This window comes from Camellia sinensis, chromosome 4 (genome assembly GCF_055761805.1).
Source record: "Camellia sinensis isolate YWXY chromosome 4, ASM5576180v1, whole genome shotgun sequence".
NCBI classification, from domain to species: domain Eukaryota; kingdom Viridiplantae; phylum Streptophyta; class Magnoliopsida; order Ericales; family Theaceae; genus Camellia; species Camellia sinensis.
In genome coordinates, this window is record NC_138964.1 from 165,832,249 (window position 1) to 165,845,980 (window position 13,732).

The 13,732-nt window shown below is 33.6% G+C and overlaps 1 protein-coding gene across 7 annotated transcripts; it reads left to right on the forward strand.

Moving 5' to 3' along the window:
- Positions 1-2,675: 2,675 nt before the first annotated feature.
- LOC114301835 (shikimate kinase, chloroplastic) lies at positions 2,676-11,025 on the forward strand. 7 transcript variants are annotated; one of them, XM_028246793.2, is made up of 11 exons: positions 2,724-2,912; positions 3,579-3,912; positions 5,155-5,213; positions 5,393-5,489; positions 5,577-5,649; positions 5,897-5,984; positions 7,296-7,378; positions 7,458-7,587; positions 7,770-7,848; positions 10,328-10,392; positions 10,661-11,025. In XM_028246793.2, exons 2-11 carry the CDS (start codon positions 3,693-3,695, stop codon positions 10,694-10,696), a joined length of 930 nt encoding a protein of 309 aa, XP_028102594.2. In that variant the 5' UTR covers positions 2,724-2,912; positions 3,579-3,692; the 3' UTR covers positions 10,697-11,025. The 7 variants fall into 7 exon arrangements, with proteins under 7 accessions (XP_028102597.2, XP_028102594.2, XP_028102596.2 ...); XM_028246795.2 differs by having other exon boundaries at positions 5,435-5,489; XM_082866811.1 differs by having other exon boundaries at positions 2,736-2,965; positions 5,435-5,489.
- Positions 11,026-13,732: the final 2,707 nt, after the last annotated feature.

The following is a 13,732-nucleotide window of genomic DNA, read 5'->3' on the forward strand; positions in this document are numbered from 1 at the left end:
TCTCACTCTCTCAAAACTCCTTTTGTTCATATGAGAAAATGAAGATTTTTCTCTCTCTTCTCTCTGTTTTTTTTCTCTTTTTTTCTCTCTCTCAAAACCTTTTCAAAACCTTAGTTTTCTCTCTCTCTTCTCTCTCTAACATTAACCACATCTAAAAAGTGGTTTCTGAAAACACAATGCATTTACTTGTGAGGTTGGTGTTCTTCATCGATTAGGATTTCGACGACGTGGGTCTCTTTGGAATTTGCCATTGATTGGGAAATTCAGATGAGAAAGTGAAGATTGATGCGAATTGTAAGAATAGAAAACAATGTATATATATGGAAAACTAATCTCCATAATATTTTCAGAATAGAAAACTAATCTCCATATTTTTACAATGAAAAGCACACCCACCCAATTTGTTCACCACTGTGTAGCCGAAAAAATGTATTTTGTTTAGAACTGTTTTGTCGAACAATAATGATCCTGTCAGCACTGTATGTCCGAACAAAATTTGTTCATCACTATGTAACTTGAATCCATTCTAATTCACAACTTAAAATAACATGAATTAAATTCATTCAAAATACATAACTTAAATCCATTCCAATTCACTATTTTTCATTCTAAGTTAGTTTAATAAAGAAAATTACATAACTGACTATCTGCATTAATGTTCGAAACTTATGTATTGAACGAAATGATTATGTTCAGTATTGTGTTACCGAACATAACTGTAACAGTCAGCAAACCAGTACCGAACAGCTCGAACGAAACAAGAACGATCGAAAACGACCGAGAATGTTAATATAAGACAGATAAACGACCGAGAATGTTGTCCTCGTCCTCCATTGCTCTACATAGTGAAATAAGTGATGAAGTATACGTTATACTTGAAGCAAAACTTTCAAGTTCAATAGCGTTGATGATGGTGATGAAGATGACACATTCAGGATTTAAGATGATTATGAAAAATAATAGATTTAAGGTTTATGTTAATTGGTTATGAAAAGTAATAGGTTTAGGGTTTATAAATATGGAATACGTATAGTTGGAGTTGGAGGCAGGGGTGGGGTGTGGGTGAGTGTCCAATATTATAGAGTATTAGTTATTATTGATAAGTGGGTGTTCCATTTTATAATGTCTTTTAATGTAATTTTACTTTAAAATATAATTGTAATAAAAAAAAAATTATAAAATAGGGATCCAAAAAATTTTGGCAAGTGTTTATAGCAGCATTCTTTTTTAAAAAAAGAAGACGTAGGAAAGTAGAAAGAATAATTAACGTTTCGACAGTGACTTTTTATTTTTTTTAAAAATAAAATAGTTTATTGCCAAAGTCACCTTTAATAGATGTACAATTCTTAGACAAATTATAGTATTTTATTACAATACTACTACAAATCTAAATTTATGGACTCAGAATTTATCAAAAAAAAAAAATAAAAAAAAATAAAAAAAATCATTAATAGTTACAATTTATTTTAGGGAGACTTATTTATAAGTCATTTTTCAGACACTTATGGTGGTTTAAGTCCTGTGTAATTTCTTATAGAGTCTCAAGTCCTATTTAGATATGAATGTATTCCACAAGATCTTACATAAACGTAACGTGACGTGACACTTACATAAATGTAACGTAACATGACACCTATATAAACGTAACATAACGTGATACCTATATAGACGTAACGTAACGTGTCACGTTATGTTTCGCAAACTTAATGAGTTTTTATTTTTTTAAATTGAATGTGAAAATGTTGCTAATTTATGTTGGTGTCACGTTACGTTTCATATAAATATGATTTGTGGCAACATTCAATTTCCTATATAGGAAATTTAATATTGCCATAGATCATAGGTGTTACGTTATGTTTATGTAAGTGCCACGTTACACTATGTTTATATAGGAAATTGAATGTTGCCATAAATCATAAGCGTCACGTTACGTTTATGTAGGTGTCACATTACGTTACGTTTATATAGGAAATTACATGTTACCATAGATCATAGGTGTCACGTTACGTTTATACAGGTGTCACGTTACGTTACGTTTATATATATATGATCTATGATAACATTCAATTTTCTATATATGGTTTTACTATTATTTATGATATTAACAACTAATATTGAGGGTAAATGTGTCAACAAAGTTCCCGCAAGACTTATAAGAACATAAATTTTTTAGTAGGACCATATGTAGCATAAGTCTCCCTAATAAAACTTATAAATAATTTTCCTTTTATTGTACTCATTAACCCCATACATCACTAATTGCTCCACATAAACACATTCAAGATAAAATTTAGGTAGATAAGGGTGGGGTTTATATAATTTTTAATTGAATAAGTTTAAGAACATAATTCTCAACGAAGTGATGGATGTTAAAATTATGCTTTGTAAGATCCATAGGTAAAATAAATCTGAATCTTATGTTGATATTTCTAGATAAATTTTGGATTTATAATATTATTGTTTTTAATTTTGGGGGTGTTTGAGAAGTTAGGTTAGATGCTAAAATAGCCAATAAAGATAAAATATGTTAAAATAATTAATAAGATAAAATATTAAATCTAAATCATAATAATTTTATTTTTTTTCTTTCAATTATTAAATTAACTATAAAAAAAAAATCAACTAACATTCTAAATACAATTTTTTTTTAACTAAACTAAAATAACCCAAAAAAAAAAAAAAAAAAAACAACTAAAATAATCTATTATGGATTTGTTAGGTTTAAAGATACAGATACCAGCATCACCATGTGTCTCTCTCACTCTCACAGCGGTGTGTCCGGATTCTGAAATAGCCGGGAGTATTGTACCGAGGGAGTGTGAAACGGAAGGAAAACAAACAACAACATCACAAGGTTTTCCTAGATCAGGGGGAGGAGGAGGAGGAAGAGCAGGAGGAGATCAACCCAGAAAGTAATTATTTACACTCAGAATAGAATAGAATAGAATTGAAAGCCCAAATAAATGTAATATACTTGTATTCAAATGTGATTTATTCTGCCATTTGTTTCATTTTTTCAAGATTTTATTTAATTATCATGTCAATAGCTCAAGTAAAACAATTAGATCAAATCTTTGGTTATTGAATTAGCATTTATCAATCTTAGATTACTCATGCAACTTTGTGAATTCAAAATATACAGTTGTGTGTTTTACTTGAGCTGATTGGTCTATATGCTTTGGAATCAAATACAATAGGAGGAAACAATTCTAGATTATTATTTTTATTTATATACAAGCAAAGATTTATTTTTTAATGTTTACCTTGAGTTTGCTTCTATTCTGATATACCTTTATGTGATCATTGCTTGTTATCTGATTGTGGAGAGGGGGGTAGGTAGGAAGGCAAGAGAAATTCATTTTGCATGTAATTTAGTCAATTTTATTAGCTTGGGAGCTACAATAATTAAAAAATAAGAAAGTGTATTAGAGCATAATATAATGTGTTGATTGAATTGGCTGAATTGTTTGTCTTTTCAAAATCAATGCAATAGGAAGCAAAACATTCAATTTTCTTTTTGTTTGTCTTCATCTTTTGGCAATTAGACAGATGGTCAATGAAATTTATGGTTTTTGCAGAGAAATTTGGTGAAATTGATGCTTTAGTTCTTTAATTTGCGGGGACAATTAATTTGAAGATCGATCAAATTTCTGCCGCACTCAAGTTCTTTTCAGTTTTGAGACAGTGAAGCAATGGAGGCTAAACTTGCCCAGAGCTTGCAATTCTCAACAACATGTATTGATTCAGAGAAGATGGTGAGGAAACCGAGCGGTTTGTTGCTTTTTTCTCCAAGAGCTAGTGACCAAAAGAGGCTTCAGGTTCGTATTTCTAGTCATCTGCAACCAACAAGAACTGCCAGTTGGCATAAACCTGCGGCATTGAAGGTCTCGTGTTCTTATAAGAACTTTCCAGGTAGTTGCATAAAATTTAACAATTTTCCCCATTTTTTCAGTAAGTATTAACAAATTGTTACCATAGACGATGAGAACTTGTCTTCCATATTGTTTGATAACATATAAGAAAATCTAATACAGTTGTGGAACACATGATTTATCACAATAAAACCCAATTTTGGTTGGTTTTTATTGCTTTGATCAATATCACTTGGAGTGATGAATTAATTTCCTCTATTGGAAAAGAATGCTTCACTATCCCTTACAAGTACAATTCATATTATTCACTTGAGCAAATTAAGAATGAAATTTGGGTCGACCTCTGGTATAAGTTGTTTTAATTGAACTCAACCTTTTTTAACGTTCCATCTTTGCTTCGTGTTCCTCAATGGACATCAGAGCAGTGTGGGTGAAAGCATCGGGAACACTTAAGGGCAAAGCGATATTGGAGCCCAAGTGCAAAGCCGAAGCACACTTGAGATTGAAGTAAAGCACACATTTAAAAAAAATAACGTATAATGACTAAGGATTCATGATATAAAATAAATAAATTTTAGAATTTTGGCTTACCAAAAAGTTTACCAAGTATAGATAAAATGTCAAGAGCAAAGAGATAATGACCTGCACCGTTGGTTTTTTCGAAGATGGAGATTACTGGCAAGTGTCACCTTTGTAAGAAGAGAATGAGGCAGCTCCCATCTCCAATAGTTTCTATTCAGCATTGTTTTATTCATCCATTGATTTATTTACCTCATTTTTCTCTTTGTTTTGTTTTTCTTCTTACAATAAAAGGAGAATACTTTGGCATTACCCTGTTTTACAGGATGCGTGTTGCCACATGTCTTTCATCTCATGGGAAACCCACTAGGCCAAAGGCCATCAAAGTGCCGTCCAAGACTTACCCAGTTTTTATTCCGTCTTCTGGGCCCATAAAATTCAGATGTTTTTGTTTTGAACCTCTTGAACACAGTTAGTCCTCAGCAAAGACTGATTTTTTTTTTTTTGAGACATTCTAATAAATTGATGTGGTTTTAATTGTCTCTCATTAAAATCTTTGCGAAGAAGTATGGTGTATGTTATGTCATTGAATTAGTAAAATATATATATATATATATTCTTGTTCTCACTGGAGTGCTAGAGGTTGAATTCTCACTCACCTACCCACATCAAACCAAACAACCAAATAATCTACTCTGCTGTAGTGATTGCAGGCAATAAAACTCTTTTGTTACAAAGTTTAAACTGAGTTTTACTTTTGTAGATTCCATATTGAAGTCTGGAAGTTTTCCTGCCTCTTTTGATGAAGCTATGATTTTAAAGGTATGAAATGATGTCCTTTTGATCTCTCATATGTTTAATTCATGACAAGCAATGATTTTGAGGGTGCACCACCTATTTCTAATGTTTGAAACATTATGGCATTCTGCCATCCGTTAAATATTCTGCATGACATAGCCATAAAATTGAGAAGCTGCATTGATTTGATTGGCTTGTCTTAGATTGTTTCAGCATTCATCTTATTGGAAGTTATAAAATTGCAGAATAAGTCAGAAGAGATTGAACCATATTTAAATGGACGATGTATATATCTTGTTGGTCAGTTGCCTTAACAAGATCCTCTGCAATTAGTTGATCAAATACCTGAAATGGTTTCTATTTAACTATATGGTGTGCAAAATGCAGGGATGATGGGATCTGGGAAAACAACCATTGGCAGGATTTTGTCAGAAGTACTTGGTTATTCCTTTTTTGACTGGTTTGTAGTGATATTGTCAGTTTTCTTTACAAAATTATTGTAGAGTGGAGAATACTTTATTTGAGTAATTTGGAGGACTGTTATGAAATGGAGGGTTCCACAATTGCAGATAGGAGTTATTGGTTGCCATTGATACTCTGGAAACTGTTCCCACTTACCTTTAAGATTTTCCATTCAAGAAGTTCCCTTGGCACATTGTACTTCCTGCTAAATAATAATTTGATTATGTTATGTTTGTGGATGTCAGTGACACATTGATAGAGCACACAGTTGGGGGAACTTCTGTGGCTGAAATCTTTAAGCTATATGGTGAGAGTTTCTTCAGAGATAATGAGGTTAGTAAGCGTTGATTTATCTGCTCAGTTTCTTCACAGTTGGAATAATATATGGGCATTGGTTTCTCCATTTTTCTTTATTTTTCCAAAAAAAGGTGTGTTTCTAAATTGTAGTTTACTACTTTGTGCATGTGTGTAAAAGACATTAGAGGGGCTAGGGTTGGGTCATGTGGAGGGTGTTCTTCATAGCTAGAGAGGGCGTAGGGTTGGGAAAAGACATGAGAAGGCTTGGGATCTTGCGCCTTTGTGACTGATGTGTCTGATTTGGCTAGAGTGATATCAGTGGATTTTCCAAGTCCTGTGCCTCTTTTGAAGAATAGGTTTTTGGGGATTTTGTACAGTTGGGTAACTGGGAGAGTATATCTGGATTTATATTCTTTTGTGAATTTCCTAGATACTTTGAGGGCATTTGGTAGAACTTTGCAAATGACTTCCAAAACCCAAAAGCCTTTCCGTAGCAAAATTGCCTATTTGGTGAAAATGTCAAAATGAACTTTTAATGGAAGTGTAGCCTCCAAAAGTCCGTCTCATGGAAGTTAGTGGGAGTGTCTTTTGAAATCACTTCTCGCGAAGCGATTGTGGCAATTAATGTTAATAATTGAAATCACCATTTTGCCCTAATGTTTGTTATAATTACAAATCCATAACTTTATGAATTTAAATTATTGTTGGATATTTTTGGAAAACAACTTTAAAACTAAAAAAAGAAATGTAGATGAAGCACTTTTAAAATGAGCACTTGCCAAATGCAGTTTTTTGTTCCATTTTTTTTTAAAAAATTTTTATGGTAAAGTCCATTCCCAAGAAGTCCTTGCTTTGTGAAGAAGTTGCGCCAAACAAGCCCTTTATATGTTTAGGTGTAGGTGTTCATTGGTGATGGGTGTATTTGTTGGCATCATCTGGTACAGATTAGCAGATGTACTTAATCAACTAGATATACCTTCTCCTCGGCTCTAGAACTAGTAGTTTGGGAATTTAAAGTATAGTAGAAAATTCTACCAATTCCACTACCTGAAATGTTTGGTAGATATATCTGCAATATCTCTCAGCTCTAGAACTAATCGTCAGAGAATTTAAAGATTAAAAAGCAAATTCTACAATCTCCACTACCACTAATCTTCAGTAGATATGCCCTCAGTCTAAGCAAATGTGTGGATTATTTTTAGTAGACACACCTGCAGTATCCCTCAGCTCTAGAAATAATGAGTGCTTGGATATTTTGAAGAATAGAAGCAAATCCCAAGTTTAATTTTATTTTCCCTCCTCCAATTATAGGAACCTAAAAGTCAGTAATTAACTTCTTCCTTGCAGACAGAGGTATTGCAGAAGCTGTCTTTGATGCACCGGCTAGTTGTTTCCACTGGTGGAGGTGCAGTTATTCGGCCCATCAACTGGTACAACATTGGACATATTGATAAAATCATTGCCAATTAGTTTCTCATACATTTATATAGAGCTATTTTTTGCTTTCAGGAAATACATGCAAAAGGGGATTAGTGTCTGGTTAGATGTACCATTGGAAGCCTTGGCAAGGAGAATTGCAGCTATAGGAACAGAATCTCGCCCCCTTTTGCATCATGACTCAGGTGATGCTTATGCAAAGGTAGGAATTTCATCCATCATATTGGACACACTAAGATGACTTTTCTTCTGCTTTCCGTCCTATTTGCATTCGATATCATGTATATTAATTAAATTTGATGTTCTCTCTTTTGGTTCCTTTTTGACACTTTTGGGATATTCTGTCTTCTGGTTCCTTTGACACTTTTGGGGTTTGAACTGTAGGCTTTCAATCGTTTATCTACTCTTCTGGAAGAGAGGGGTGAAGCGTATGCAAATGCCAATGCTAGGGTTTCGTTGGAAAGTATGATTGCTTTAACTATGTATCATTTTTATCAGTTTGTGGCACCATGTCTTGTTTGGACTGTCTTGTTTACTTTTGGAAATTAGCACCAAATTGATTAAGCTTTATTCGTTTTGGACTCAATCCCAAGGCACTTGAGCCTTTGCAAATGAGAATATGGCAAGATGGGGTCGGATAGCAGTCCTCTCTTTTACTCCCATAGTCATGCCTCGTGCACAGCAACACCCATACTATTGAAATGGTTCGTCAGTAGAGATTTTTCCATTCCCACTGCATATGACAAAGGTAAGGGTGTGGGATATGTGTCCGACACCCTTACCCAATTTAGAAATTTGGATCCTCTAATTATGTACGATATTGGAAGAATAAGATGCTAACATTTGTTAGTAAAGAAGGATTTCTAGATTCTTGACACGAATGGGAGATATAAATTCTATATTTTTCTCAAATTTGATTTAGTTTAAAGTATATTTCTAAATAATTTAAAACATCTTATCTAAGAATATTATATAATATGTAATATATAAGTGCTTAAGATGTGTCCCTGTACCCATATCCTAAGATTTTGGCTTAAAAGATCTGACGCTTACAAACGCACCCCCACCCGATACTGAGATACTAGAGTCCATTACAAAGTTTTTGGGCTAGAATATTTTATATGTGAATTTAAGTTTTTGAACACTTCCTAATGGTAATGCACACCCTTGCTATATTCTGATTGTCTACTTTATATAAGTTGAAAGTTGAAGGTTAAAGGGAAGATGGAAGCAAAGAGTAAGCAAGGGAGGAAAGAGAGTAAAAATAAAACAAAGTTTAGGTGTAAGATACTATCTCCAGTAGCAGAACCCACTGTTGAAGGCGGGCCCTATATACCCATTTAATATTTTACAACAGTACCTCTATTTCTAAAATAACAATAAACACTCCTTCTCAAAAGTTAGTGCATAAATATTTCTCATACCCAACTTGCATACAAGAGAATGAAAAGACCTACTAAGATCTTAACTAAGAACACCTGTAAGCTAGTATCGCACAAATAAAATCTCAATTTGACTTTTGGTTAATGAAATAATAATAATCTCAACAGGTTTTGTCCTGTTATGTTAATATGGGTTGTGAGCAATGTAGCTAACAGCCTTATTGTCTCAAAATACAAATTCATAGGACATCAGAAACTAATCCAAGCCTGCCAATTGTTAACAAATCTAAAGCAACGAAAGTTAATGAATCCCTTGTGCCATGGCTCTATATTCATCTTCTGCACTAGAATGATCAACAATAACCAGTTTTTGTTTCTCCATGTAACAAGATTCGCTCAAACAAAGATATAATAGCCAAAGGAAGGTCATTTATCATTTATAGATCATGCCTAATCTATAAACCTTTAAATGTCCGCGATAAAATAATATTCATTTTTCCTTGAGGTGTCTCAAAATTTGGAAAACAACCTCTAGTATAGTAGTACAAGGATTATTGATGAATTTACTTACAACACTCACTGTATAGGCAATATCTGGACGTGTGTAAGAAAGATAGATAAGGTTTCTCGGCAATCTATGATATTTATTTCTATCTGTTGGATCACCTTCTTCACCTTTTAAGTCCGTGGTTGATCTCAATAAGAGTAGCCGTTATCCACATCCTAACATTCTTTGTTCAGGAGGTCAATAACATTCTTCCACTGAGATAGAAATATGCCCTTTTCAGATGTAGCAACTTCTATAATAAGAAAGTAACGAAGCTGACCATATCCTTAGTTTCAAATTCTCTGGCTGTATATCTCTTCCACATTGTCACCGATCATTATTATATCATCGACATAGATGATGAGAATTGCAATCTTCCCATTAACACATTTGATAAACGTGTGATCTGCATGAGCTTGTACATGCCCAACCTTACTAAATTTTCGTATGAAATCTACAATTTCATGTCCTAGGTGATTGCTTCAAGATGTAAAAAGCCTTCTTCAACTCGCACACTTTCCCTTTAGTTTTCTAAGACAAAAAACTTTCCCTTCAGTTTTCTAAGACATAAAAACCTATAGGAAATAAATATAGGAAATAAATAAATAAATTGGGGCCCACATATTTTCTTTCTACAGGACACAAAGGTACTAGGGCCCACATTAATAAGTAAACATAAACTTTGTGTAATAAATACATTTGGGTTGGACAACCTTCGTCTAGTGGGAAGAAATTTGTTTGTATAGCATTCTTGTAAGAACAACTGCGAATGATAATAATGGCATCACCTATATAATGCATGTTTACAATGACAATGGTGATTTCAATTGTGTTTATCTATAATTTTTATCATTAAATGTAGCTTTTAATTTGTTATTATTTTTAAATATTTGTATTTATTCCATGTGCTACCTTGTATTTATTTCATACGTACCATTGCTTTTGGAATTTTTGCGTTCAGGAAGTTATTGTTCTAGTAAGTTCTGATCTGGGTAAATGTTTGTATTATGCAGATATTGCATCCAAACTAGGTTACATAGATGTATGCAATCTCACACCAACAGTTATTGCAATTGAGGTCTCTTTCCCTCACTAGTTCTTCTGAAATTCTAAATATATATATATATATTTTTTTTCTTCGGTAACTGATATCAAATTATTCCTTTCTTTGGTTCCATCGATTCATAAATTCATTTCTAGGAACACCCTTCAAAAAATGCCTCTTAGGATCTCATGTACTGGTGGACTATATATTTTCATTGCCTTTTTACCCCACTGGAAGTGTAGAAGTACATTAGAATGACTCTTCTTGTTCTTCCTAGCTTACTTGATTTTACATTTTGCAGGCACTTGAACAAATTGAAAGCTTTCTGAAGAAATAGGGAATTGGCTATTCCAAGGACCTAATTTGCTTGGCCTTCTCATGTCAAATAGTTGGGTATTAAACCCCACCTAAGCCGGAACAAATTTTTTTTTTTAAATATATTTTTTAAGAATTAGTTACGTTAGTCCTATGTTTTTATTTTTTAGTAGGGAGGCATGGCATGTGTTGTGTGTGACAAAAACATTGGAGGTTTCTATTAATGATTCTTAAAGAATCATTAGTTGTAAATATGGCTGAAACAGTTCTACCTGTAAAATCTCATTTATTTGTTCCTTATAATAGTATACAACAAAAGCTGGTAATTAGCCGTTGCATTTTGTTTGCTAATTCTGGTATGTAATTTACAGCTCTGAGGTGATTGTTCTTTTTTAGTACTACTAATTAGGAGAGAGATGACGGAGTTAGATGTGATTAGCATTCTTAAGATTGCTAATTTTGAAATTATTAATCTTTTTGGATGGTGTATCATATCCTTATGATTGGCTTGCCCTAGGATTAGGAGGGATTCCTAAAATTTTATCTTTATTTTGTCATTCAATTAATCTAAATCTCTCCCTAGACCCCTCATTTTGTATCTCATCTGTTTCTTGGAATTCAAGGTCATGTTTGATTCACAAGATTAATAGTGAAGTATTAATAGTCCTAGTAAATTAGTGTGGTATTCACTATCCAATTGGATTAATATCCATTGGATTAATAATCCCACCCCTACCCCATTACTAATATTCTTACAAATTTGTTGGATTAATTATCCATTGGATTAATAATCCTAAACCAAAATCTTAAAACAAACATAAGATAATTGGGCTCACGAATTAATAATCCCAATCCCACGTTCTAATCCACCCAATCAAACATGCTCCACAGTACGGGAATACCATATCAGGTAGATTATTAAATCGGACCCTAATTTTCTTAATAAAACTTGAGATATGTACTTTATCAAATTATTAATTTAATCCCAAAATTATATCTGCCTAAAGAAACCACTACCCTGTAATTGCTTATGGGACAGGTTGGAAAGAAATAGTTCCAGCAAAATATTGTTCCTGAGTGCTTCTTCAACCTTTCATCAGATCGTTTATCAAATTTAAATTTGATAAAAAATTGTTGGAAATGGTGCTCTAATGTTTTCATAAGTTTGGTATCAAATTGAGGATGTCTTAAACTTTTCATCAAATTAGGGATGGCTGGAGCCTTTCATTAAATTACTATAGATAACTATTAGTGCAAGAGCACCGGACGACCAGTCAGTTGTTCAGCTAGTTGTCTCCTCGAACATCCACTTCTTTGCAATGTATACTGGCTAGTCGATCGGCTGGACATCTTCTCAGTTGTCCTCTTGGTTGTTCGGCTAGTTGTTTTTGTATATATTGTTAAACAAGGAATGCTGTACAAACAAAAATATTGCACAAAAGTAGTGCTATACAAACGAAACAACTAGTGCTATGGGAACTAATTAACATGTTTGTCACTGCGACATCATTTTGAAAGTAAATTCTGTAAGAAAATTTTGGCGATATATCATTTTCCTTGTAAAAAATGTTACGTTAGTTTGGGCCTAAACATTTAAAATCTATTAAACACCAAGAGTACACACCCTTAAAAAAAAGTGCATATCTCCACTTCTAACCGTTAGAATTTAAAAAAATGAATTTGTGGCGTTTGCTCGCTTCATAACCACCACCACTATATATCATAATCTAATATCACAAAATTCATAATCAAAAGCAACCACTATGAGTGATAATCAAACACAACTATGAATTATTTTATAACCAAACATTTCTAATTTGACAAATTATGGTGGGGATTGAAAGTATTTTGGAAGGGTGGCTACCTTTGCAATTACGAAAGAAAAAACCAAAACACAACATAGTAATACAATTTTGCCGGACAGGTTATCGAGGACTAGTATGGGAGGGATTGGGTAATTGGTCTAATAGAATAGTTATTGGGGGCCTTTTGGGATGGGTCTGTGGAAAGGAATCATGAGGTGTTGATTTTGCTTAGAGGATTTTCTTTAAGATGGGTGGTGGGAGAAGAGTGAGGTTCTGGTTAGATCCACAGTGTGGTCACAGACTTCTTTAGGAGGTGTTTCTTGGTTTGAATCAGTTAACCACTGACCTTCATGTGAATGTGGGGGATTATTTAGAGGTGACATTGTGTGGAATCCACAGTTTCAGAGGGCTTTCAAGGGCTGGGCACTCCAATCTACAAAGACCTATAATTCAGAGATTTAGAGTAGTGGTCAAGATCTTTTGGCTTGGAGAGTTTCTAAACAAGTTTTTTCAGTTCAGTCTTTATACTGGGGGTATGTATGGTGACTGGGATTCTTCTTTTCCTTGGAAGGGTATATAGAGGAATAAGAATCCTAAGATTGATTTCTTTGGTTGGAGAACTTCTTTTCAGGCTATTCTCATTCTCACCATTGATAACCTTCGGTAAAGATGCAAGTTGATTATTTATTATGTTACATGTGTAAGCAAGTGGTGGAATTGTTGAATCACCTTGTTCATTGTCTGGTCGCAAGTGAGTGGACCTAATTTTCTGGTTTTTGGTATAGTTTGGGTTATGCCTTAATTTTATTGATTTATGGAGCTCTAGATGCGCTAAGAGATTAGAGAGGAAGGCTTGGCAGACCACAACTTTATGTGCTTTGTGGACGATATGGACTGAGTGAAATAGGAGATCGTTTGATGGTGTCAAGCTTCCAATTTGTAGTTTGAAAGGATCTTTACTCCTTTCCTTATTTTTTATGATTGAGAGACTACCGTTTTCTGTTTTTTTGTTTTTTTATTAGCAAACGTCAGATGTTAGTAGTTAGAATAGTACCTATGAGAGTTAGTCTCAACACCTTGCTAAGCACAAAGTGCTTGCCTCCTAATTCAACTCCCTCTTAGGGAGAGTTGAATCCATGGCCTCCCCCTTAGTACTAAGCTCTTAGGAGAGTCATGGTGACCAACTATGTTAGGCCTCGTTGGTTGACTGCCCTTTTCTGTTGACTTTATTGTGCTGAGTTCGTAGGTGATTT

Excerpts from the sequence above, each read along its gene's own strand:
- LOC114301835 (XM_028246793.2), top strand. The coding sequence starts at position 3,693 with ATGGAGGCTAAACTTGCCCAGAGCTTGCAATTCTCAACAACATGTATT. Across the intron at positions 5,214-5,392 it reads ATGAAGCTATGATTTTAAAG|ATTGTTTCAGCATTCATCTT; the intron begins GTATGAAATGAT and ends GGCTTGTCTTAG. Across the intron at positions 7,849-10,327 it reads TGCTAGGGTTTCGTTGGAAA|ATATTGCATCCAAACTAGGT; the intron begins GTATGATTGCTT and ends TGTATTATGCAG.